This window comes from Polypterus senegalus, chromosome 9 (genome assembly GCF_016835505.1).
Source record: "Polypterus senegalus isolate Bchr_013 chromosome 9, ASM1683550v1, whole genome shotgun sequence".
Classification (NCBI taxonomy): domain Eukaryota; kingdom Metazoa; phylum Chordata; class Cladistia; order Polypteriformes; family Polypteridae; genus Polypterus; species Polypterus senegalus.
Window position 1 is genome coordinate 28,452,909 of NC_053162.1, and position 27,979 is coordinate 28,480,887.

The 27,979-nt window shown below is 38.0% G+C and overlaps 1 protein-coding gene across 3 annotated transcripts in view; it reads right to left on the reverse strand.

Annotated features, from left to right (window-relative positions):
- LOC120535158 (rab GTPase-activating protein 1) overlaps positions 1–27,979 on the reverse strand; it is a 243,125-nt gene that overhangs the window by 161,720 nt on the left and 53,426 nt on the right. For all 3 annotated transcript variants that reach the window (XM_039762787.1, XM_039762786.1, XM_039762788.1), the window contains 3 exons: positions 23,703–23,877; positions 8,299–8,456; positions 3,423–3,533 (listed from right to left, as the gene is read on the reverse strand). In XM_039762787.1, the coding sequence (XP_039618721.1) occupies positions 3,423–3,533; positions 8,299–8,456; positions 23,703–23,877 (444 nt within the window). The remainder of the gene's footprint in view (positions 1–3,422; positions 3,534–8,298; positions 8,457–23,702; positions 23,878–27,979) is intronic.

Genomic DNA, 27,979 nt, shown 5'->3' on the forward strand with positions numbered 1-27,979 from the left:
CTTGTGTGATGTTGCGATGTCTACGGCTTAATTTAATGTTATCTAAGACCCGGTACTTAAAAGTTTCTGGCTGCACTCCGGTTGTAATATGACGAAGCTGCGCAAGCTTACATTTGAGAATGCAAGTATAGTTGTCCAGGAGAAAAGCAATCTTGCCTGAAATCAATGGCATCGTTTTGTAGGGTCTGTCCTTGACACTTATTACTTGTCATCGCGCAGCTGAGCCTTACAGGAAATTGGAGGTATCTGAATTGAAATGGGAGATTAGAGGGTATAAAGGGGGTGCGAGGAATACATTGAGTGTGGAGAAACTCTAGAGACAGCGTGTGTATTAACTTGTGGATTTTTCTGTGAGTATTTGGTGGGAGTGTGATGAAGTTGCTTCGGAAGACGCCGTTAGTCGCGGAGCTCAGCTCAGAGCGAAATGAGGTAAATGGGAGGGGATATGATGACGTGACTCCCCCAACCGCGTTAACTGTCAATCCCCCACAAACACAGTCTCTTGGAATTTGCATAAGCACACCCCTTCACCTGCAATTTTAACTTAGTTACAAAGTGATCAAAATTCTTGTTTATATCCTGCGTCCTCTCATTAAACTTGTATCCCGCATTACCCGTGGGCATGAGAAACACCAGCAGCACCCTGTCTATTAACTTAATTTAAAGTTTAGGTTTATACGTTTCTTTTCGAAGTAGCAGCACTCATTAATATGGTAGTATATGTCACTCGCTCGCTTCTTATTGTTTCGCTGCCTTCTCAATTATATAATGCATGTTTTCTTCAGCGCGTTTTGGAGCTCTTCCTGGTTTTCTACATAGTGCATTGACAGTCAGTTCACGTGATTACGTGGGAGGCGTGATGATGTCACACGAAACTCCGCCCCCCACGGAACTGGCTGAACTCCATTACAGTAAATGGAGAAAAATACCTTCCAGTTATGACCATTACGCGTAGAATTTCGAAATGAAACCTGCCCAACTTTTGTAAGGAAGCCAAATTTCAGCCTTCCACCCACACGGGAAGTTGGAGAATTAGTGATGAGTCAGTCAGTAAGTGAGTGAGTCAGTGAGGGCTTTGCCTTTTATTAGTATAGATTTAGATTAACAAAAGACACTGGCGGAGAGGTGAGAACGGTTTTAAGAAGCGATTTAAGGTGGGACGGACCTACGAGTTTTTTCTACATGGTCCCCCTATTTAAGGGCACCAGAATGTTTTTGCAATAGTAGGCATATAAAAACAGTCATATTTAGTACTTTGGTACCTATCACTCTCATGCAATGACTGCTTGAAGTCTGCAATGCATACACATCACCATCTGCTAAGTATCTTCTCCGGTGATTCTTTGCCAAGCCTCACATGCAGCAATCTTCAGCTCCTGCTTGTTTCATTGGCTTAGTTTTCTCTTCAGCTTATGGAGGGCATGCTCCGTTGGATTTAAATCAGATGACTGGCTTGGTCATTTTTTTCATGCTGTAACTCTCAAAATCTCCTGGGTTGCCTTAGCAGTATGTCTGGAATCATTATCTTGTTGTAAGATGAAATTGAAGGTACTCACTGGAACTTGAGCAGATGTTTCTATATACCTCAGAATACACTTGGTAAATGCCATCAGCAGTTAAATCATCAATGAGGATACGTGTGCCAGTACCTGTGGCAACCATATATGCCCAAGCAATAACACCCCAAACACCATGTTAATAGATTAAATGGTATGCTTTGAATCATCACCACATTTTGCTCTTGCCATCACTCCGATACAGGTTCATCTTTGTCTTGTCTGTCCACAAGACCTTTTTCCAGAATTCCACAAGCTCATTTAAGTTCTATTTCTCAAATTGTAAATTTGCCATCCTGTTTTTCTGGCTAACTAGTGGTCTTCATCTTGCAGTGTTTCTATCTCTTGTTCATGAAGTCTTCTGCAGATAGTAGTCTCTGTGGACTATTACACATTTACCTCCTGAAGACTGTTTCTGATCTGTTGGACAGGCATTTGGGGCTTGTTTTTTTTTTAACCATACTGAGGATTCTTCTGTCATCAGCATGTGACAGTGTGGGTCGGTTCCATGCTCCTTGTTACATTCAGAAGCCTCTTGAACCCAACACCATCGATATTCATGACCGGGATGAGCTTGGCAGATGAGGACAAACACACACAAAGTAAGGGGTATGTGAAATAGTGCCATAGTGCTTTTATTACAATAGCGCTTTTTTTAAAAACAACCATCAAAAACAAATCAGTATCCAAATAAATTATGCAGAGCTTCCATAAATGCTCAATAAATAATCCAATAAAAAGAATAATGTGCATGTGGAAGCTAAAATCAAGCAAATAAATAATCCAGTAAAAAAAGGTTAAAAACAAGGCAGGAAACTGCACCAGCTTAAAATAGCCAACTCCCAAGCTTTACCCCAAGCGAGTCTTTGCAACTGAGGAGACGACACATCAGCAGATCGGTCCACCTTCAGCATCTGCTCTTAAGCCCAGACCCCGCAGTCTTCTATGGCCTCTATGCCAGGCTTACTGCCTTGTGCTCCATGGCACCACCCACAAGTGTCAGTCCTCAAAAGCTGTGCTGCCTCTCAGCTGCAGTGGCCAGCCATCACCACACTCCCCATCCAAGCGCTGTTTACAATCACCCCTTGAGGGACTTCCTCCTGGATGTCTGCCCTCTCTCTGTCTCATCTACTCGTACTAGCTCTCTCTGGCTAACACTCGAGTGCAGCAATTAGAATTATTTATTTAAAAGATGTCAACCAGCCATGGACCTCATTTTACCACACAGCAGTGGAGGTCTTTCTTGGCCTGCCAGTCCCTTTCATTGTAATTACTGAGCTCACCAGTGTGTTCTTTCTTCTTAGTGATGAACAAGACAGTTGATTTAGGCAATCCTGTTTTAACAATGTCTTGTAGGGTTTTATTCTTGTTTACCAGCCTCATAATGGCTTCTTTGACTTTAACTGGCACAGCTCTTATTCTCTTGTTCAACAATGGCTACTGACTCCAAAGAGTAGAAGCAAACCCACATATCTTATGCCTGAACTAATGAAGCAATGAAACACACCTGAGTAATCACACAAGTGACACCAACTGTCCCAAATATTATAGTGTCCTGAAATGGGGGACCATGTATAAAAAGTGTTGTCATTTCAACAGGAAGTGACTGAAATGTATACGTTAAATACCCCACCAACAATGTGCACTTTAATGATATCCGAATTGTTTGATTTGTAACTTTAAACTGTAGAGAGGAGGGATAAATAAGGAAAAAATGTGTTTTTGTTCCAGTCATTACGAAGAGCACTGTAATACTAAATGCCCAGGTATCTTTGCTATATAACAGTCTCCACTGAAACTATTCATCTTATAAATTTATTTTCGTACAAAAACTCAAAAGTTTTAGCAAACATTGGTATGCATTACCTTTCTATTTGTAGTTCCTTATTTGAAGTTTGTTGAACATATATGACAATTTTCTTGTCCATCCCAGGGCGTAATTTGAAGCACTGCTTATCCTTATCTTTCAGGACTGTACTATAAAAATTGAAAAAGGACACCCTTAGTCTACAAAAATAACCAAATTGATCATATAAATATAAAGACGTAATTACAGGTATACAAAAGACTGTGACCCTAAATTGAAGCTTAAATAATTAAGAAAAACAGAAAATCTCATTATGTATGAAGGTATAAAAAAAAAAAACAACAGTTTGCTAAGGTTTCAAAATATGAAGCACTGAACATGTAATACATAAAATTACCCCATTGCCTTATTTACTGTAAATCTTGTTTGGCAGCTTTAACTCAAACAATTAGCATAACTTCACATCATATAATAAACACTGAATAAATGACAGGGAAGGGTCGCTGGATTATGAAGCATCTTTGGATGTGACTGACCATGACAAACTAAAATGTGTTTACACCCTCACTGACATTGCATTAGGTCTCTTATTGTATATTGTTACTAGGCATAGGTTGCATTTAGGCTATAAACATAAGCATCCATTATGAGGAAACCGGATAACTTTGTATATTGGCAGATGTATATTAACTTCAATATTTAAGCGTTCAGGAAATCTACAAAACTGAACTAGATAGATAGATACTTTATTAATCCCAAGGGGAAATTCATATAGTATATCATATTATATTATATTATAAAAGAAAATTAGTTCAAGATACAACCTACCCAAAACACTAATCACCTTCACCAGTATTGAAATGAGCTTTCTAATTTAATACCTTGACTTGATAAGAGCCACATGATTTCAATTGCAAAGAAAAAGAAAGGTTACTACTTTATCTTTCTCCTTATGCATGTAAGCAAGGGGTGTTTTGAACAGGCAGCATTACTACCCATATTCATACCTACAATGTATCTGATAAAAAAAGAAGCAATAAAAGCAAGCTTTCATAGAGTTCGGCAAGTGCTCTCTTAAAAAATGCCATTCCTTCAGAAAGATGTACAGGTGAACATGTGTGTCTGCCTGTTTTACATCTGTACTACATTTGAATCCAGATCACAGGCATTACAAAATTACGTTCAGATCACATTTTGTAGTTTAAGCTTAGACCTGATTGTTAGTAAGAATCAAGGTTTTCACAAAAGAAAACAAATCAGTTCTTCTGAATAAAACAGTCACCAGCAAACTGACCTAGGAACAAAAACACAAAAAAAACAATGCCAACTGTTAATTACCATTGTGTTCCTGTACTTTCCAATCACAGCAGTCTAAATTACAAGCATGAAAACACTAATAGCACAAGTCCACACTACACTGAAACACTCTGAGCATTCGAATCTGAGAAATATTGGGGCAAACTGAATGTTCAGATAGGTTTACCCATTAGGCAAATGAGTCAATCAGTGCCAAAACAACAGATTTTAGAAAATGATCTTAATTATCTCTTATTTGCTTCATATTTGCTGCAAATAATGTTATTGTATCCAATACCTAGTGTGCAAAATTTTAGCCTTGTATATTAATACGTTTTTGAGATATGGATGCTTAAAAAAGACCTTGGCCTGTAGTTGCAAATTCACCTTTTTATGGCTTGCTGAAAATTTTATTTCAAAATTTCTTTTGTACTTTGGAGCTCTATATCACCACACTAAACTAAATAAAATTTTGATAAGTATTACTCATGTTAAAGTTCTTCTTTAGCAACCAGGTGCTTGCCTGATAGAAATCAAACAGTCTGATTTATAAGTCACTAAACATGGAAAAAAAAAATTTCACTCTTGACAATTTCACACTTGACAAACTCTACCATAAAAGAATTACATCAATGTAAAGAGCTTGGGTTAATTAGTAAATGCACAAAATATGAAGATGGTACCTTGAACCAAACTATCAAGAACATCCATTTCATCTGGTCTGTGAAAAGAGGAAGTGTCAGAGTGGAAAAAACTGTAGACAAGATTTTCTAGGTCAGCCACCATTCTTTGAACAAGAGACAATCAATCAATCATTGTTCCATTCATGTCAAAACCAACTGCAAATCAGCATGGTGGTCATATTTTCACTGTGGATTTGATGCAATGGATTAAACTGCTGTGAAATCAGGAGTCTGTGTCACAGATGCAATTCCAGGGAAATATGCTGTATATGTCAGTGGTGGATAGGCAACATTTGTGCAACAACAGAGGAGGAAAAAGAACAACAAGCAATATATACATTCTCGTGGTTCCTTCTAAGGTTTACAGTCGGTCCAAGAGAGAGGATATCTGTTGGGTTCCTCTGTGCATATCCTGAAGATCACTGATGCACCACTTTCATCAGTGGGTAAGCAGTATAAACATACAAAAGATGTTGAAAAGGAAATCTGTGTATTGTTTGAACTCTTACTCAGTAGACACTATTTCTTTGTTTAAAGCGTATAACTCGGTTTTATAATATGGCAGAATAAAAACATTTAGACATATAATACATACATTAAATCAGATCCATTTTTATAATTGCATTACACAGGTCTGTGATTATAAGGAGTATGCCTGGGACTAGAATTGTATACCTTATGTCATCTTTGTCCTTTTATTGTTCCTGGCACTTTCCTCCACATGTTTTAGAAATGTCTTCCAGCTGTGGCACTCTGGCGGTATGTGGCTGAATCCCTCTTTACAGTTATCTTTTTCACCATTCATTTGTTCCTTCAAGTTCTTCCCCTCCAAGACCTTTCTTCTTTCTCCTCACTTTCCCTTTCTTTCTTCTAGTGGAGGTTTTTAATGACTCCAACCATTTGCAGCCTAGTTGATTTTAGTCTCCGACTGGAAACCACCTGCCCTTGTTTTTCCTGTAATTCAGAAGTCTTCATTTTACAAACTTATACTTCTGGAACTTCATGCTCTACTATCCACACTGGCTTCATTCTGTTCAGGTAGTAAAGAGCTGGTTGGGGGTTGCTCCATGAGGCAGTTTCTACAGTCCATCTCCTTTCCTCTCCGTTTTAATTTTTATTTAGCCCAAAAATCAATTATTTTTTGTTGTTTTCCTTTTACTGTAATTCTTTTTCATTTTATCAATAAAAATTTGATCATAAAAAACAAATTAGTAGTAAGTCTCTGTAGTTTACATTTCTCTTTGCAGTAAAACAGATCTCGTTTCATACCTTTGTAAATAAAGCATAGTTTGGTTTGAACAACCAACCATGAATTTTATGCTGCTCCAACATCTCTTCTGTTCAGTCCACATGTATACTGAGGTTTATGTTTTGATTCATTTAACACTGACATGTGTATGTTACTTCTGTTAAGTAGTGTTTTGGTTAATGCTCTAATAATATAAAATTTCAAAAAATTAAGTAGTTTAACAACATTGTTTCAAACACAGAAATGAGACATTGTGTTACCTGGGCATATTTATTTATACCAGTTAAGGCCATAACAAAACATTCTGTGCAATTTGTTTTATTTTTACTTTTATTCTGCTGCTTTCCACTCCACTCTTGGTCACTTCCAGAGACTGATCCCTTTCAATACACTACTTTAAACTTGCAGTCTCTCTCACTCTCATACAAACAATCTTATAACACTGCACAGGGCTCTCTTTTAAATCCACCTTGACATTAGTCTGGAGTGCCTACTGTTCCACTAGCTAAGCCAATATCTTGATTCCATCAGACTGTGACGCATGTTAAGTCCACTGTTTCATGTCTATTGGTCAGCTAGCTAATACACTATCTTTAGGGCGAAGGGCTCCACATGAAATGAAGAATATCGAACAACAAATTAAAGCAAGCATCTAATGCATTTAATATACAAAGTGAAATTAATATGGTAACCGCATGCTTAATTTACAGTAAGAAAAGACTGAAGGGCACAGGTTGTTTGGCTTGTGTGTCCAAAACTCTTAAAGTACCAATGTTATAGAAGACACAAAATTGCTCCCTGATTAAACTCAAATTGATAGACACTTCTGCCCATTTAACTACCATTTTCTGGGTTCATTCAGGTTATCCAGATGTTACTCCAATTTATGGGTATTAGAATAGACATTTTTATGGCAGTGACCTTATTTAACCCTGGGTCATGGGGGTACAGTACTAGAAGATACATATGGATAATATAAATTCCTACATAAACATATAAAATATAAAGCATGATTGTCAAAAGTATAAATATATTTAAAGGAAACTCGTACAATAATAATAATAATACAAAAGTGTTTTTCTTTAATATTATTATTTCATATTTGTCCGACACCTTTCCTTCACTCATCTTATAAGAACTGGATTACATGGCAAACAACATTTTTTTTCTTCTTCAAATACAGCACAAGCAAGTCCTGTGACTATAGGGTCATGCGGTGAGTCAGATGCAAAATATGAATCAGTAGCCTTTAGTTTTAAAGAAAAATGTTTTATTCAGTACAGCATACAAATTTACAAAATGTATTAAATGATTACAGTGTGTCCAACTGTTGCTGACCAAAACATGCAGGTTGCGATTCTTAACCACTCTGCTATTCTCACACAGACTCTAATATGCCTTCATAAAAAATATATCAATCTTGATTTCCAGCAGTTTCCTCTCAAGCATCTGGACCATTGAATGTTTTCTTATTTGATTTCTCTATGTCATCTATCTCTTCTCTCAAATGTCCAAAACTAAAACTGCTTTACTTTATATGTAACATTTGTGTTTCTGAAAAGTGAAGTCCTAATGTTCTCTCAGTGCTGTGATTTTAATAGCAGCTATATTTATATATATATATATATATAAAAAAAAATCTACACAACTGCCATGAAGAAACAACACAGTGAGAGGTGCAATTTATTGTAATACTGTAAGATGTACCTGAACGAGCCTTTTCCATCATCTTCTTTGATTTCTAAAGAAACCGTAAATGTGAAGACATTGCTGTCAGGGGTTAATGGAGGAGGATTTGCAGACAGTGGAGTTTTGTTGGCTGACCTTCGAAAAGCAGTAGCAAAGCTGTACAATATCCGACTAACCTGGTGAAGTATAAAAAAGAACTTTAATAATTAAAAAAAACATATTTATAGTTATAACAGCTTTGATCTTCTTAACACTAAACCAAAATAAAGAATCAAAAGCATTATGTATTTCCACAATGGTTAAGGATAATCAGGGAAACAAATTCAATTAAGGATTGAAGGGTGCAGTGTAGATTAATTCATATTGATAGCAGGGATTTTTTTTTGTTAGTAAAGACAATGTATAATACAAAAACAAGTTAAGACTGCATAGGAGATTTTAGTATGAAAATACCTTTTTAAAACTTAAATAACTATAACCTATGGATCGACACCAGTCTATACATGAATTTTATTAAGGCAAAAGCTTAGTTAAGAGTTACATAAAATGAAACAGAACTGGTATATTTACAAAGAAAAGTTTAGAATAAACTAGATTTACCAAGATAGACAAAAGGTAAGTTGGTAGTAGTAATGACCTTTCCTTCCAAGAAAAAAAAAATGTAAAGCTAATAAGAAAGAATATACACAACATACAGAAACATCAGAAAGCCACCTTAACTGAATAAACAAGTCTGCAATAAAGAACATGAGACTCAAAGAAATAATTAAAAAAATAAAGAAAAGAAAATAAAAATTTATATGCTGGGTGTCTTGAACTCTGAGTTAAAGAATCTATGGCATCAGCTTGCGATAATGGCAATTCTGAGTACAGGTAGTCCCCCAAGTTACAGACATCCGACATACGACTTATGAACAGGGCAGCAGCTGCTCCTTCATCTGTCTGGGGGATGCAACACAAGCTCAGTAACTGCCACTCCGTCATCTTCGGCCTGGGGATGCTGCAAGCAGTGGCTAGAAGGGGCGATTTCGCTGCTCGCCCAGTGTAGTGTCTCTCAAGCGGCTCCGGTTGATGAATGGGGCGGTGGGAGTCGCACCCCATTCATTCTCAGTGGGCGGCTGGGTGCGCGGCAAATGGTGACCCGGGGTCCATAGTTGCCAGGGGTCACAGCTACCGTTCATGTGCAGGACGGAGGCTTGATGGGGCGGTTCTCTGCCCGCCCACCACGCCGCCGCAGCTACTGCTCCTGACTGCCCCGTTCGTTCTCAGTGGGCAGCTGGTGATAATGAAAGTGGTGACCCAGTTGTGGCTGAACAGAGGCCATTGAGGGTGAATGGGGAGGCGGGGGAGCAGCATTGTATCGTGTGCTTCAGGTGGCTGCCTGCTGAATGGAGGCGGTTCACTACCCACCTTTGGCCACACCCTGTCCATTCTCGGTGGGCAGATGCTGCAGGCAGCATACTGTATGTAAGTGGATGTGACTTTGTGGTGGGTGGGCGGGTGGTGAATTGCCCCTCGTCACCCCATTCATTCTCAATAGCAAGCCTGCTTGTACAGATACGTACACAGCAGGAAATTGTCTCTCGTTCAATACGCCAGAAGTGCTGACGAAGGGTGCCTTCCTGCTGTCATAGCGTGTACAGTGCTGTGCAGAAGAGCTCATCTTAACTTTTTGTATTCATCCTTCAACAATGTCTCTGAAACACAAATCTGATGCAAGTGCTGGTGATACAGTAAAGAACAGAAAAACCATCACCATTGAAAATAAAAGTAGAAATAATAAAAAGTTCACAGAGAGGTGAAACTCCATCATTCATTGGCAGTCGGTTAACGATAGCATTTATTAAAATAATGTACCTGTTCCGACTTACATACAAATTCAACTTAAGAACAAACCTACAGTTCCTATCTCGTAAGTAACCCGGTGACTGCCTGTATTGGTATACTGAAAAAGAAGGATAACGGTTAATATTAGTAAAACTATGGGTCCATTGATCCTTTCTGAAGCACTCCCAGGCCAAAAGATTGAACTCTGGAAAAGATGCCAGACATGCACAAACAATATTATGTAGTCAAGTCAGAATCACCCAAACATTCACATCTTTGAATATTCAGAAAACAAAACCAAAGTCAGATCCCTAGACTTATGAAGTAGCAGGTTAAATAAATACAACTGCATTACAGCTGCAACAACTAATAGACAATTTCAACAATAATCGACTATTAAAAATGTTGGCAACGATTGCTTTTATCGATTAGCAAATTACCTCATTAAGCCTAATATGTTGTGGCATGCAATTGCATCACTACTTAACGCAGTTGTGAATGCATCTGAAAAAAGGCAGATGGTAAGCAAGTGGCAGAAAAGACACTGTGGCCTAAAACTCAGAGTTTGTCACATTTTACTTTAGAGTTTGTGAATTACAAAGTGTGTATGTCTGAATTCATACAACAAGAGAGCACATCGGAGAAATACTAGTACAAGCTCTCTGGAGGAGTAAGACTAGGCCATCATCCCAATAAGTTGACTGTTATTTTAGCGTTATGTGATACAGGTAGAAGAACACGTTTGCTAGGCTAGGCATAATGATGACTTTTGGTTTGAAGTGAGGAATAATTTGAGTCATAGACCAGCCCTATACAAGGCACTAGCAAATGCGACAGTTTTATGATAAGCGACTAAAAAATGTGTTGTGTTTATTTCTGTCATAAGCCACTAGCTAGTGCCTGCAATCACTCTTCTAAATTATGGTTCTGCATTATATGTTTGCGTTCACATGTAATGTTAGCATGTGTGTGCTTACAAAAAAAGGCTACAAAGAAACTTAAGTACCAGTCCAAGCTAAAAACATTTTTTCAGTTTTGTGTGCAAATGATATCAAAAACTCAGTGAGAGTGCAGCAGAATCATGTTACGTTATTTTTAAAATGTTTCCCTTTATTAGCACAAGCACAGCTGAGAAGCTTCGATGCATGTACTCCATAACGCGTTAAAAAAATAACGCATTTAATCACACTTTCAATTTCAAGCAAACGGGAACTTTTGTCAATGCATGATTTCCTGGTACATCCATTACACTGATGCACACATCACAGCTACAAAAATGTTAGAGTCGGAATAAAGCGCGTTCCTACGACTGATCATTTCGACTTCCCGAAAGTAAGCCTTGATAAAAGCATGGTTTTGTGCACACTGAAAAGCAAGCAAAATTAGATGCATTACAGAAAGCAGACTTTGTGGCTCTTACTGGGGATCATTGGACTTCCGTGACCGTTAGTAATTCTAATTACATCTAATTACAAAATGTTCAATGATCACACTGTTTTAGCCTAATGTACAAAATAATTTTGGCTAATGTTACTCAGAGTTTAAAGATTAAGCTGGTCAAATTACCTTTTATGTTTCTGACTTATTTTTTTAAGAAGAAAACTGCACTTTAAATAATAATAACCAAAATTTCAACATAAAGACAATACTATTCTGAAAATCTACTTAAAGTACTTAAACTACCACTTTATTTTTAAGTCTGCCCAATTTTAACCAGGGATGATATTTTTGTTTCTGTTTTGAATTCAAATGCAGTTTAAAGGCTTTTTTTTTTTCAGAAATTAAAACAGCTTCAGTTTACAATATTCATGTACATGTCTATTATTTGATTCTGTCGCCCACTAAAACACTTTTAAATTAAAAAAAAAAAACATTTGCGATTTGGGGCAAATTTACGTGTGATTACATACGATTAATCAAGATTAATTCTTACACAGCCTCTAATTAATTGGATTAATTTTTTAATCGAGTCCCACCTAATATATATATATGTAGATATGTATATGTGTATATACAGTATGTATATATGTATGTGTGTATATGTATATATATATATATATAACTGTATATATATATGTGTATAGATATATATATATATTTATATATGTCTGTATATATATATATATATATGTATATATATATATATATATATATATATATATATATATATATATATGCAACACTCATGACAATGACAAAACAATTACATTGTCAATCATGTTACGTTATTATTAAAATGTTTCCTTTTCTTTTTACTTCTCGCTGCAATCGGTATTTTGTATATATATATATATATATATATATATATATATATATATATATATATATATATATATATATATATAAATAGATAGATATGACAACACCACTCAATATCAATGACAAAACAATTACATTAACAATCATCTTACATTATTTTTAAAATGTTTGCTTTTCTTTTTCATAACTTCTTTAACACACTACTTCTCCGCTGCGAAGCGCGGGTATTTTGCTAGTTTTTAATAACCCTAAACTATGAGCTGTCACGCTGTCTTTTTTTTCCCCGTTGGCAACACTTTACCACACAAATGGAGCCAAATTCAAATTTTGCGTGAATTTTGGGACAATGCACTGCATCTATATGTGCAGTGTCATTCGTAAGGACTGTTTCAGCAGCCGCCCTAACTGCAACTCTTCGAGGAATAGATTTGGATGTGTGTAATGCATTGATTCCTCTATAAGTAGGACATGGGTCATTAGACCATAGATAGAGGAATCCTTGAGCAAGTGACACACTAACACCTCCTTGTCTGCCCTCAGAGCTCTTGCAGCTGTCCTTCTCAGTTCCCGATGCAGACTGGAGTTGCCATCAAGCTGTGCACTGCAACTCCTCTCGATGATATCCAGAGTGCCCTGTGAGATTAAAAACCTCTTTCTGGGAATACTGGCAACATCAAAACAACTCTCAGCAACCTTCAGGGTCTTGTCACAGAAGGTCTCCCACATCAAATTAGGATCGGCAGTTGCACCCAAATCCGTAAATTCCTCAAACAAACTGAGTGCAAACTCATCAGAAACAGTCTGATCTTGGAGCCTGGCCAGGTCCATCCTCATTGTCGTAGTAGGTGGTAACCTACAGGACCTAAGCTGGATCTTCAGAGTAGGAACAACAAGCTTGTGGTCAGAATTTACAAACTGGGCACTTCTGTAGACCCTGCACTTTTGTAAGAGCCTCCAGCGTCTGCCCACAAGGATGGAGTCGATTTCCTGCACCGCACCACCAGTACTGGAGTACCAAGTCCAACAGGTAGTTCATTTAAAAAAAATACATTTCTAAAAATTTTAAACAAATCGTTTATTTAGTGAAACGTTACATCTCATGAATTTTGTTTCATTTCAAATCATTTTTTTAAACAATCCAAACAATCAATTAATCAACAAAATGATCACCATATTAATTGATTATCAAAATAATCATTAGCTGCAGCACTAAAATGCATGCCACTGAAAGGAAAAAAAAAAAAAACAACAGATTAGGGCAAATCAAAAGGGCTGTAGGAGCACATGACTACAGATGGCCCCAATATGTACGAGGCAGCAGTAAATTCATATGAGTGACTAAAGAGTAGCCAATTACCACTGATTTTGAATGTTAGAAAATATGAAAACAAATTCTTCATTTACATCAGAATTATGAAAAAAGGACAAATAATTTAAAAGGAAGGGAAACAATATTTACCCTTATACAATACACACCCCCAGCTGAAAAAAAAAGAGCTAACTCCAGCTGAATTTACCAATAGAACTACCACTATAACTACAACTCAGGAGTACAAACTCCAAAATGCAGGGTTCCTATTTTTTCATGTATTTTATTAATGGGTGTGATAACAGGCAACAATGACGTAGGCATATGAATGAATAAGAAACCAACACAAAAAATATGCCATGATAGTGTTTAACTATAATTCATAATATAGCACAAATAATTTGTCATCACAAAAAAAACATGTGGAAGAAAAGGTCAGATCAGTTCAGGTTAGTGAGTATGCAGTAACCACCACACGAAGACAAAGCTCTGAATCCTGGTTGGTAACCTCCCAGGCAGACACACAGTCCATTCCCACCCTTCGAAAATTACCCTCTATCTGCCACTGCCAGGTGTTACGTTGGCATCCTCATGGCCTGGCCTGGCTCCCTCACAATGCAGGTAATGTGCCTTATTTGGGACTCCTTGAATAACCACTCACTCTGCACAAAATCAAGCCAGTGGTACCCAAGGATTCTCCAAAGAAACAGCACCAAATGAGTCCAGTCTTTGCCTCAAGTAACTGTATAGCATCCATGCCTTGCAACCATATAGCAGGACAGGAAGCACCAGGACTCTAAAGACTTGGGCCTTTGTCCTTTGCATTGATATTGGGAGCGCCATACACCCCTTTCCAGTGACCTCATGACCCCCCAAAATACACTGCTAATGGCTGTGCCTAAGAGGTCATTAAAAGCATGGATCTTGGTTTCTATCCAGGACCCTCGCACGCTCAGACACTCAGACTCCTCTCTCAGTCTCTCGAGAATCCCGATCAGAGCCTCCATTGGAGCAAGGACCCCAGAATCAACAGGGAAAAACAAAGATATTCTGCCTCCACTCTGTGCAGAACTCACAGTACCAGTGTACAGGCCGTCCGTGATATCCAGCGACCTTCAGGGGATCCTGCAAAGCCACAGGATATCCCACAGGGCAGTTCAATCAACTGAGTCAAACGCTTTACCAAAATTGACAAAGGCTGCAAAGATACTCTGCCGATATTCATGTTTGCGGTCCATGAGAACCCTCAGTGCCAGGATGCGGTCGATGGTAGACCGCTTAGGTGTAAAACCAGACTGCTCCAGTTGCTGGTACTGTAGGTGAGCAAGTTATCATGCATCCTATTGAGAATGACCCAAGCAAGGACCTTACCCAGCACAGAGAGCAGTCTTATCCCCCTCTAGTTGCCACAATCCAGGCGATCACTCTTTCCTTCCCAGAAAGGGAAGACCAGACCCGTTTTCTAATCAGTTGGGATGACATCAGTCTCCCAAATGGAAGCAAAGACTACTTTCAATGCCAGGACAACAGCCTTACCACCAGTCTGGAGAAGTTCAGCCCAGATACCACAGATCCAACTAGTAAATCTCTCTCTGCGGTAACAGAATATCAATATTGAATTAGGAATGGAAACAATTATACAAAACTGGGACGTTATCTCACTAACATTTAATGTAATGTCGAGATCTACACATCACCGATCAACTGGTTCAACTACAATAATTTTGATATTTCAGTATAACAGAGAATTATTTCTCTTTTTTCTAAGAAGTTACAAAGCTGTTATTCTAATTACCTAAGATTAATTGTCTGCCTTTCACTTTTTCACAGATTTAATTATTCAGTCCTTATTGTATATATTTGCAACTCTGCCTAAGTACACAAATGAAAGCAAATACTACGACAGGTAGTAGGAAAAAAACATTGAAAACCCTCTTAAAAAAAGCAAAGACATGGAAATTGTCATTTAATGTTGAGTCTTCATAAACATGCTGCCTTTTTACATATGCCATGACAACTAATGTGCTTTGAAGTGACAATGAGGACTGCCATATCTCAAATACTGTATCCATATAAAAATTTTAGTGGTTACTGGAATATAAAATAAACACTTCTACAAAGGTATAATGAAACAACTGTACTTTTATTCAAGAAAAAAACTGAATAAAAACAATTCAAGTGATAACAAGATACCAAGAAGACAGGATTCACCATTGTTGGTGTGTCTGCTTATATCTCATCAGCAATAACTTTTACAACTCGCAGAAGATTACACCGGCTGTTACAGAGTCAAATCAAATGTATGTTTTTATTATACAGTCATATGAAAAAGTCTGGGAACCCCTCTTAATTCTTTGGATTTTTGTTTATCATTGGCTGAGCTTTCAAAGTACCAACCTTTTAATACATGACATGCCTTATGGAAACAGTAGTATTTCAGCAGTGACATTAAGTTTATTGCATTAACAGAAAATATGCAATATGCATCATATCATAACAAAATCAGACAGAACAGACATATGACATCAATACTTAGTTGAGCCTCCTTTTGCAAATATAACAGCCTCTAGACGCTGTCCTCCTATAGCCTTTGATGAGTGTCTGGATTCTGGATGGAGGTATTTTTGACCCCATTCTTCCATACAAAATCTCTCCAGTTCAGTTCAATTTGATGGCTACCGAGCATGGACAGCCTGCTTCAAATCATCCAATAGATTTTCAATGATATTCAAGTCAGGGGACTGTGACTGCCATTCCAGAACATTGTACTTCTCCTTCTGCATGTATACCTTTGCAGATTTCGAACTGTGTTTTGGGTCATTGTCTTGTTGGAATATCTAACCCCTGCACAACTTTGTGACTGATGCTTGAACATTATCCTAAAGAGCTTGTTGATAATGGGTTGACTTCATCCAACCCTCAACTTTAGCAAGGGCCCCAGTCCCTGAACTAGCCACACAGCCCCATAGCATGATGAAATCTCCACCAAATTTGACAGTAGGTAGCAGGTGTTCTTCTGCCATGCAAAGCTCTTTTTGTTATGACCAAATAATTTAATTTTTGTCTCATCAGTCCGAAGCACTTTGTTCCAAAATTAATCTGGCTTGTCTAAATGAGCATTTGCATACAACAAGCGAGTCTGTTTGTGGCGTGAGTGCAGAAAGGGCTTCTTTCTCATCACCCTGCCATACAGATGTTCTTTGTGCAAATTGCGCTGAATTGTAGAACAATGTACAGATACACCATATGCAGCAAGATGTTCTTGCAGGTCTTTGGAGGTGATCTGTGAGTTGTCTGTAACCATTCTCACAATCCTGAGCATATGCCGCTCCTATATTTTTCTTGGCCTGCCAGACTTGGGTTTAACAGCAACTGTGCCTTTGGCCTTCCATTTTCTGATTCCATTCCTTACAGTTGAAACTGACAGTTTAAACCTCTGAGTGAGCTTTTTGCAGCCTTCCCCTAAACCATGATACTGAACAATCTTTGTTTTCAGATCTTTTGAGAGTTGCTTTGAGGATCTCATGCTGTCTGTCACTCTTCAGAGGAGAGTCAAAGGGAAGCACAACTTGCTATTGACCACCTTAAATACCTTTTCTCATGACTGGACACACCTGTCTATGAAGGTCAAGGCTTAATGAGCTAATCCAACCAATTTGGTGTTACAAGTAATCAGTATTGAGCAGTTACATGCATTCAAATCAGCAAAATTACAAGGGTACCCAAATTTTTGCACAGCCAGTCTTTCACATTTGATTTAATTTCATACAACTAAAAACTGCTTCACTAAAAATCTTTGTTCAGAATACACCCCAGTACTCAGATGTTCCTAGGAAATGAAAGACATACCGCCGTTGTCTTTTTTGTTGAAAGTAAATTATTATGCAGGCTGAGAGGGGTTCCCAAACTTTTTCATATGACTGTATAATAGTAATAATAATAGCAGCTCAGTACTTAAAACGGTAAATGCGAGGAGGATGCAGGATCAAACCCACAACCTCCTAATTATGAGGCAGTAGTTCTTACCTTTGCTCAAACCAAACGGAGATGTCTGCTTTGTGTTGAGTGATATTTGGGCTTCAGTATTTAGTAACTGACAGCAAAATGTAAATTGAATAATTTCTTTTTCATTCGTTGTATCTATACTGATAAAAGGCAAAGCCCTCACTGACTGACTCACTGACTCATCACTAATTCTCCAACTTCCCGTGTGGGTGGAAGGCTGAAATTTGGCAGGCTCATTCCTTGCAGCTTCCTTACAAAAGTTGGTCAGGTTTCATTTCAAAATTCTACTCGTAACGGTCATAACTGGAAGCTATTTTTCTCCATTTTCTGTAATGGAGTTGAGCTCGAAAGCCGTGGGTGGCGGAGTTTCGTGTAACATCATCACGCCTCTCACGTAATCACGCATTACGTAGAAAACCAGGAAGAGCTACAAAAAGCGCTGAAGAAAACATGCATTATATAATTAAGAAGGCAGCGAAACAATTAGAAGCGAGCGAGTGACATATAAAACCATATTCAGCGGCTCATGTGAACTGACGTGCGCAGACAAAAAGCAACAGTTCCAAAGAGTGCTGAACAAAAACCGAATTACACTGCTACGCTCAAATAGACAAACCGCACGCCGTGGCGCAATAGTAGAGGCTTCGCCTCTAGCACTGAGGTTAGATTCCCGAGAGGGGATGCACTAAGTATGTACGCGCACTTCTCGATTCATTTTAGCCTCGCATCCCCTTGGTTTGAGACGTATGAAAAAATATGCGGTTAACGCAGAAAGACAGATCACCAATTGAAGCTTTATGAATAATGGATACTTTATTCGCGATCAATGATTGTTTTGGTAAAGCCATACTCAGTGTATTCATTAGATGAACGGTAAAAAAGTAAGAGCGAGAGTAGGGTAACTTATTGAGGCACACAGGCAAAACCACAATAGCACGCGGGCTTGATGTACTGTAGTGCGCGTCAACTCGATCTGAATTGAACAATCACATTTGAAAAAATATTTCAAGTTCTATTTAGTCCATATGTGTCAAACTCAAGGCCCACGGGCCACATCCGGCCCGGCGTGTAATTATATCCGGCCCGCGAGATAATTTTATATACTGTATTATTGTTAATGGCCCGGGAATATGAAGCGCTGGTAACACAATAAACTACAGATCCCATAATGCAGCACTTCAGCTACCTTGCCGAACACTTACCGCGTTAATCAAGTATAGCTTATGATGCTGCAAGTTATTGCGAAGCTAGCCCACACGATGCCGAAGAGAAAAGGTGATTCTGAACATAGAGCCTTTAAAAACCGATGGGAGGCTGAGTATATGTTTACTGACACTGCCGGTAAACCGGTGTGTCTCATTTGTGGAGCTAATGTGGCTGTAATTACAGAATTTAATCTAAGATGGCACTATGAGACACAACATCAAGATAACCTGAAAGACCTGAATGCAATGCACAAGATACAGAAAGCAGAAGAGTTAAAGAAGAATCTGACACTTCAGCAGACATTTTTACCCGGGCAAAATCACAAAGTGATTTCAAGTGAAGCTACTTTTATGGGAGACACAAATGCACCTGTGCAACTTGCCCCACTTTCCCTGTTGCCAAGTAATGTTGAACCAAGTCGGCACAACGGTGTTCCCAAATACGCACTTTGCTGATAAACTGAGCGCACTTGCGCACTGAGTTCGCACGGCGCTTTGGTGACTTTGAAGAACAAAAAAAGAATTTTAAGTTGTTTCGCAACCCATTTGCCATCGATGTGGAAACTGCACCTGTGCAGATTCAAATGGAGGTGATTGAGCTGCAGTGTAATGGCACACTGAAGGCAAAGTACGATACTGCACGGCCCGCACAGCTTATTCACTATATATATATGTATGTGTGTGTGTGTATATGTATATATGTATGTATATATATGTTTATATATATATATATATATATATATATATATATATATATATATATATATATATATATATATATAAAAACAGCAACACTCATCACTCACAACAGTGACAAAACAATTACATTGACAATCATGTTACGTTATTTTCAAAATGTTTCCTTTTCTTTTTCATTACTTCTTTAACACACTACTTCTCCGCTGCGAAGCGCGGGTATTTTGCTATTTCTTGAATAAAGCACACTTGTTTTGTTATACCTTTTGTAAAAATATTTATTTGATATCTGGACTATAGTCTTCACACATACACTTTATGTCAACATGTTGTCATTATATTAATATGAAAAAAGTTTCTGTTGTAGTTATGTGTTCAACATTTCTTGCCTCGCATGTTCTGTAATTCAACATTTACCCAGAACACACATGAAATTTATGTATACTAAATAATGATATATTATTTATTCCAAACATCCCCAAACACCTAGCTACCAGATAAAAGAGACTTGAGCTGCCTTGTTCAGGGATGGGATAGCAGACTGTCGGCTTCCAGTGCTGACTGACACATTTGCAAACAAAGATGCTGATGGAGGAGGTGTGAGGAAATTTAAGGTGCCCCCACATTACAAATATTTTCATAGGCTTCAGGGATTCTAGTGTTAAGCACAAGGTTCTGTCAGCATGCATGGGAACTGTTTGGTTGATGCGCAATAACACAAGTTTGCACTAGGTAAATGACTTCTTCTATAAAAAACACAGTTGTGGAAGTCAGAGAGAAGTTTCAGAATACTACTAACAAGACGTATGAAGACCTTGAGTCAGATTCTGATTACAGTTTTGACTCCATTGGGAAATACATGTTTGCTGAAGAATTTGAGGCTACACTTGATCTGATAGTACTGTTTACAACAACAACAACATTTATTTATATATCACATTTTCATACAAACAGTAGCTCAAAGTGCTTTACATATTAAAGAATAGAAAAATGAAAGACATAATTATAAAAAATAAATCAACATTAACATCGAATAAGAGTAAGGTTCAATGGCCAGGGGGGACAGAAAAACAAAAACTCCAGACGGCTGGAGAAAAAATAAAATCTGTAGGGATTCCAGACCATGATACCGCCCAGTCCCCTCTGGGCATTCTACCTAACATAAATGATATAACTCTAAACATAAATGTTTATAATATAACTCTAAAGCATTGTGGTGCCAAATTTTACAATTCAAGCGTCACATGTTCTGCTCAAGCACTATACCCATAGGCTATCTTTCTGCACATTCTCCCTGTGTTAGTTTTCCGAGCAGTGCTCTTCCAGTTTCAACTTAGAGTACCAGCCACATACCTGCTCACAGTTTAACGACACCCCTCAATTGAATGCATCGCACTCCTCCCAGCTTCACATGACCACACCTTCTCTCCCCACATACTCTTTGATTGAATGTCCTGAACCACACTGCATGAACTTTCAAGGGGATTCACTATTAGATCCAATGTACATATATTGTGCAGAGCCACCACGGATCGCAGTTTCACATGGGGACCTCACCTCTTTCTCCAGTAAATGGAATGTGACTGTTCCTCTCTGCTCTTTTTTTTTTTTATTTATTTATTTATTTATTAATTTTATTACAATCAATACATAGCAATCAAGTTTTACAAAAAAAAAAAGAATTATGCTAAGAACAGATCGATCCCCACCCTTGAGAGAGAGAGCAAGCCAAACGTGTAAAATTTAAGGCTTTTAAAAATACCTAAATCAACAAATTCTCTGTGCTTTATAAAATCATTTCAAAATATTACTGATTAGATCCTGCCATGTTTTGAAAAAGTCTGCACAGATCCTCTAACTGAGTATTTGATTTTTTCCAATTTTAAATAATATAACACATCAGTTTCCCACTGACTTAAAAGAGGAGAGTTTGGGTTCTTCCAGTTTATCAGAATAAGTCTGCGTGCCAACAGTGTAGTGAATGCAATCACAGTTTGTTTGTCTTTCTCCACTTTAAGACCCTCTGGAAGAACCCCAAACACAGCTGTTAATGGGTTAGGAGGGATTGTGAGTCCAAGACTGTCTGAGAGGTAATTAAAAATTTTTGTCCAGAATAATGTTAATTTGGAGCAGGCCCAGAACATGTGACCTAGTGAGGCTGGGGCTTGGTTGCAACGTTCGCAGGTTGGATCATGCCCTGGAAACATTTTGGAGAGTTTTAGTCGAGACAGATGTGCTCGATATATAATTTTGAGTTGTATAATTGTATGCTTTGTGCATATGGAGCTTGAGTGAATTCTCTGCATTGCTACTTTCCACTCCTTTTCTGATATATTAATTGAGAGGTCATTTTCCCAGTGTCCTCTTGGATCTTTGAAAGGAAGGGATTGTAAAAGGATTTTATATATTGTAGAGATGGAGTCTAACTCCTTGAAATTGAGCAATAATTTTTCCAGCGTGGATGAGGGTGCAAGATGAGGAAAATCTGGAAGGTTCTGTTTAACAAAGTTCCTGATTTGAAGATAGTGAAAGAAATTTGTAGCTGGAATGTTAAATTTGGAACGTAATTGTTCATAGGATGCAAAGACGTTGTCTATATAAAGGTCTCTAAGCAAGTTAATTCCAAATTTTTTCCAGATATTAAAAACTGCATATGTTTGTGAGGGTTGAAAGAGGTGGTTCTTTTGCAGGGGTGCCACAGAAAGAAGCTTCTCCGTCTTAAAATGCTTTCTACATTGGTTCCAGATTCTAAGTGAGTGGAGCACAATTGGGTTATTAGTGTATTGCCGATAACGTGTGTTTTCTCTGCTCTTTTTGAGTATGCCAATTTTCGATTTACATACCCAAAGATGCCAGAAAAGGCATTCCCTCCACTCCACGACCTAAAACTGGAAGACGCTGGCATGAAAATATACTGTATGTACTAAGTTTATTCCAGATGTGAAATGCAAGAAAAAAGCAACAACAAAAAAATAAAAATACACTAAACCTCTGTACGGTAAACAGCAGCTTAAGGCAGAATATGTGTGAATTGCAGCACAAAAACAACATTTTATACAAAATGTAATATTTCTCTGTGTTGTTGTTTCAAGGAATGGCATGAAAAGTAACTTTGAAAGTAAGGGTTTGGGAGTAAGGACATAATTATACATAAATAAAGGTAGTTCTTCAACTTATGACCTATGCATCTTGCAACCAATCGACTTATGACCACTACCGCGTCTCATAGACAAATGACAGTTTTTCCCAACCTAGCTTTGCATGCCGTGACTCATTTATCTTGATATTAGTTCATTACCTACAGTGGTTTTAATTATCCCATTGTAACCAGTATTCTGCTGCGCCACGGCGTGCGGTTTGTCTATTTGAGCGTAGCAGTGTAATTCGGTTTTTGTTCAGCACTCTTTGGAACTGTTGCTTTTTGTCTGCGCACTGCGTCAGTTCACGTGAGCCGCTGAATATGGTTTTATATGTCACTCGCTCGCTTCTAATTGTTTCGCTGCCTTCTTAATTATATAATGCATTATAACTTCACAATGCTATGGCATATGAAGTCTAAGCTTGGTACAATGATAACAGACAGATTGGAGCACAAAAGAAAATGGATTCCAGGTACTTGCATTAAAATCTCTATGTACTGTAAAATCCGCATTTGTGGAAAGAAACTCCTAAATGTTTAATTTGTTCATGTTGTATTTATTTGATGTTGGTGTGAAACAAATGTTTTTATTATTTATATTATTTAAAAATTTTAAAAATATATAGTGTTGTACTCTTATAATTCAGCCATTTGCACCTCTTTTTTATATATATTTTATTGATTTTATTGTAATCATTCCATACAAATAGATGAATGTTGACAAAAAATAGGATTGAAAACAAATCAACCCCCACCTCTGAGCACCTCTTTTATTACATGTAAAATAAAAGCTATTTATTTTTAAGTACATAATATAGGTGCAAAAAAACTAAGTCTAACATAAAAACAATGATTCCGATTAGTGTTTCAATGAGCATATGTGCTAGAAAATGTTTTAATATACCCATAAACAAAATGTATACAAATATACAGTTTTTGTTAAAGCAAACAGCATCTTTAGATACAAGATTTATCCACTCACCGCTTCTTGGATTTCACATCGGAAGACATGAATTCTAAAAATTTCTGCATTGTAGTGGCTTTCAGTAAATGCAAAGCAATCACTTTCAGGTGTCCCATCATGACCCCTCACACAGAACAATATTTTATAGATAGGATAGTTGGCTATTTCTGTGTTTGTCAGAGGGTCCAACAACCTAGAAAACAAAAAGAGACAAGTTTCACTATTATAATGATATATATATAGTATGTGCAATTTATATATATATTTATATATATATTTATATATATATTATATATATATATATATATATATACACACACATCCATATATACACACACATCCATATATATATATATATATATATATATATATATATATATATATATATATATATATATATATATACATATACACTCACCTAAAGGATTATTAGGAACACCTGTTCAATTTCTCATTGATGCAATTATCTAATCAACCAGTTGCTTCAATGAATTTAGGGGTGTGGTCCTGGCCAAGACAATCTCCTGAACTCCAAACTGAATGTCAGAATGGGAAAGAAAGGTGATTTAAGCAATTTTGAGCGTGGCATGGTTGTTGGTGCCAAACAGGCCGGTCTGAGTATTTCACAATCTGTTCAGTTACTGGGATTTTCACGCACAACCATTTCTAGGGTTTACAAAGAATGGTGTGAAAAGGGAAAAACATCCAGTATGCGGCAGTCCTGTGGGCGAAAATGCCTTGTTGATGCTAGAGGTCAGAGGAGAATGGGCCGACTGATTCAAGCTGATAGAAGAGCAACTTTGACTGAAATAACCACTCGTTACAACCGAGGTATGCAGCAAAGCATTTGTGAAGCCACAGCACGCACAACCTTGAGGCAGATGGGCTACAACAGCAGAAGACCCCACCGGGTCATCTCCACTACAAATAGGAAAAAGAGGCTACAATTTGCACAAGCTCACCAAAATTGGACAGTTGAAGACTGGAAAAATGTTGCCTGGTCTGATGAGTCTCGATTTCTGTTGAGACATTCAAATGGTACAGTCAGAATTTGGCGTAAACAGAATGAGAACATGGATCCATCATGCCTTGTTACTACTGTGCAGGCTGGTGGTGGTGGTGGTGTAATGGTGTGGGGGATGTTTTCTTGGCACACTTTAGGCCCCTTAGTGCCAATTGGGCATCGTTTAAATGCCACGGGCTACCTGAGCATTGTTTCTGACCATGTCCATCACTTCATGACCACCATGTGCCCATCCTCTGATGGCTACTTCCAGCAGGATAATGCACCATGTCACAAAGCTCAAATCATTTCAAATTGGTTTCTTGAACATGACAATGAGTTCACTGTACTAAAATGGCCCCCACAGTCACCAGATATATATATACACACACACATATACAGTCTCGATCAAAAGTTTAAGACCACTTGAAAAATGGCAAAAAATCATATTTTGCATGGTTGGATCTTAACAAGGTTCCAAGTAGAGCTTCAACATGCAACATGAAGAAATGGGAGTGAGACAAAACATTAATACCAGTAACTGTGGGCAGATAAAAGTAACAGTTGTATCACTTCTCTAGAGCCTCATTAAGTGTAGCAAAGATATGATAGTCCCTGGATGTGATTGTGCATTGTCATGGAGCAGAAAGACAATTTTTGACAGAATTTTAATTCTTTGTTCCCCACTGCTTTTTTTCTAAGCACATTACAGTATGTTGCATTGGTCACCAATTATACATTTCGTGAAAATGTGCCAGAATAGGACCCTTCATGTCCCAAAATATAGTGAACATGATTTTCTTGATGGAAGGCTGTCCTTTGGATCTCTTCTTTACTGGACAAAACAGGTGTTTCTACTACATGCTTTGTTTCTTGCTTTCTGGCTTACAGTGATGGAACACATGCTCCAGAACACCTGCATCTCCTTCATAATGTTTCAGGAATTGGGTCACAACCTCCCAACGCTTTTGCTTGTGCAGATCAGTAAAATTTTTAGGTACCATCTTACACAAACTTTACAGTACCCCAAGTCAACATGCACTGTTGCATATGCATATCCAAAGCTTATATCCAAATGTGCAACAACAGTAGACAACATGTCAATGTAGACTACTGTAAACAATATTGACCAGATCAAGTTTTGCTGGTTACACTTCTTGTTTCAACTTTAAACCTTTCGACCCATTTATAAACTTTTTGTTGATCCGTGTTGTTTTCCATTCCAAACTGAGACCAAAATCCTTTAGTGAGTTTCAGCAGGTTTCACTACGTCTGCTGAAACAAATCTCACTATGCCACATTGTACAATAATGGTGCAATACCGCAGCAGAGCGTCCATGTTCAATTGACCTTGGGTTTAACTAAAGCAATGGAAGAGTGCAGCGCTTTGCATATTCGAACTACCCACAAGCATGTTGTATTGTATCAGCTTCTATTCACTGCGGTTACAGCGTAATTTTCAATATGCCTTTAGTTTATGATCGTTTAGCAAGAGTACGCCATAGCTGAGGGAAGGCAGCATGATCAGTGTGTCATGCACTAAGTTGTTGTGGTGCTCGCAGATTCTGAGTCCCATAGATTCTCACTCTATGTTTAAAAGGATCACTGACTGTGGCTGCACAAGTTTGAATTCTTTTGCAACTTTGGCGGGTTTGTCCCCATTAAAGGGTCCCCTGAAATCACTCATTTGAATAATCAAATGTCAGCATATAGTGTGGGTGAATGATCTGCAGGTTAATGAAACTTGTTAACAATGTTCCTTGTACCTATCCTTGCAGTTTTATATTTTACAAAATATATGCTCTGAGATTCGCATACTGGACAAGGAAATGGTAGCGCATGTTTGGTCTTCCTGGTAGTGCTTACAGTGGGTTTGTACCCATGTTGTTCAAAGTTTTAAGTGTACCCCTTTTCCCTTCAATAGGATATACTAATACACACATGCATTAACCTCCAAGGGGGAGCACCACCCCATAATGTAAAAATAATAACGAAATTGAAGAAGGAAAAAGGTGCTGGCTAAACAGAGTACAGTAGATCTACCGCAAAGTTGCGGTTCTGAGTTTGCAGCCTCAGTCATTCACGGATTTTTCCTTAGAACCTATCTAATAATTGTTAGCAGAAACCACAAATATCGTCTGCAATTTTCATGGCTTTCATCATGGCAATACTGTGCTGTAGAGAGAACAGGAAGCAACTGTAGAGGAAAACGCGGCTTGGGATGGTGAAAGTAGCCAAAGAATTTGAAACTGCAACTCCCAGCAGTCCCTGCAAAGGCTCTGACTGGTATTCTGCTGAGGGTGCTGGGGTTGTTGGGGGTCAAAGGATGGCAGCGCGGCTTTTAAAAAGGGGGCTGGTGACCAAAAGCAAAAAAAAAGTTTTTGTAATTTATGTTACAAGTTTCCTGTCTGTCTGCATTCTGTTGGGTTACCTGTACTTATTTATTTTGTCCTGGATCGTTTCATGCATTTGAATTTTCTGCTGTCTGCCTGTGTACATGAGAACTGTAAGTGGATTCATGGCCATCCTGCGAGGAAAGGATCGCTCCTGAACCCGTCCACCCGTCTTCACCAATATCAGGAACTAGCGGTAGGTCTAACTTTACATTCCCATTCAACGTGCAGATCTCTGGACTATCTATTTTCATCATTACATTTCATCCGTTGCAGTTTTTCATGATTTACTGTGTGTGTTTTGTTTGTGCTTTGGTGTATTTAATGTGTAATCGCCGTAAGGAGAACAGGGGTGGCATCGTTGTTTTCATTTATTTCATTTGTTTTCATTACATTTTTTATTTGCTGTTTACTTACCGGTTTGTTTTGGTTTTGTCTCTGTGAGTGCATGCGGATTGGGCCAAAGCTGGGTGCGTCCCTGGAATCTCCACCATAAAAATAAATAAATCACCCACTTCTCGACGGTGTGAATCTTAGCGGCACCGGACCGCTACAGCGTTATTCATTTCTCCTTGCTGTTGATTGACTGTGATGTATTTCCAGCTGAGTGTTCTTGTGTTTTCGGTTTTGTTCTTCTTAACCCTTAAACCGCCACAACTGGCTTTAGTCGTTTCTCAGTGCCATTTGCAAACACTCAGGAGCTGATCAGTCAGTGCCGTACAATCGATGACCAGCCAGCTCATGACCACCGCCAGCAAGACACGGACGTTCCTCAAAAAAAACCCTCTTAAAAAACACTGATAGAATACTTTTACATTGCTCCCTTACTTGCTGGGCTTACTTTTGGCTGCTCTGTCGAGTGATATGCTTTTCGTGCGACGCTACGCATACTTAAAAGC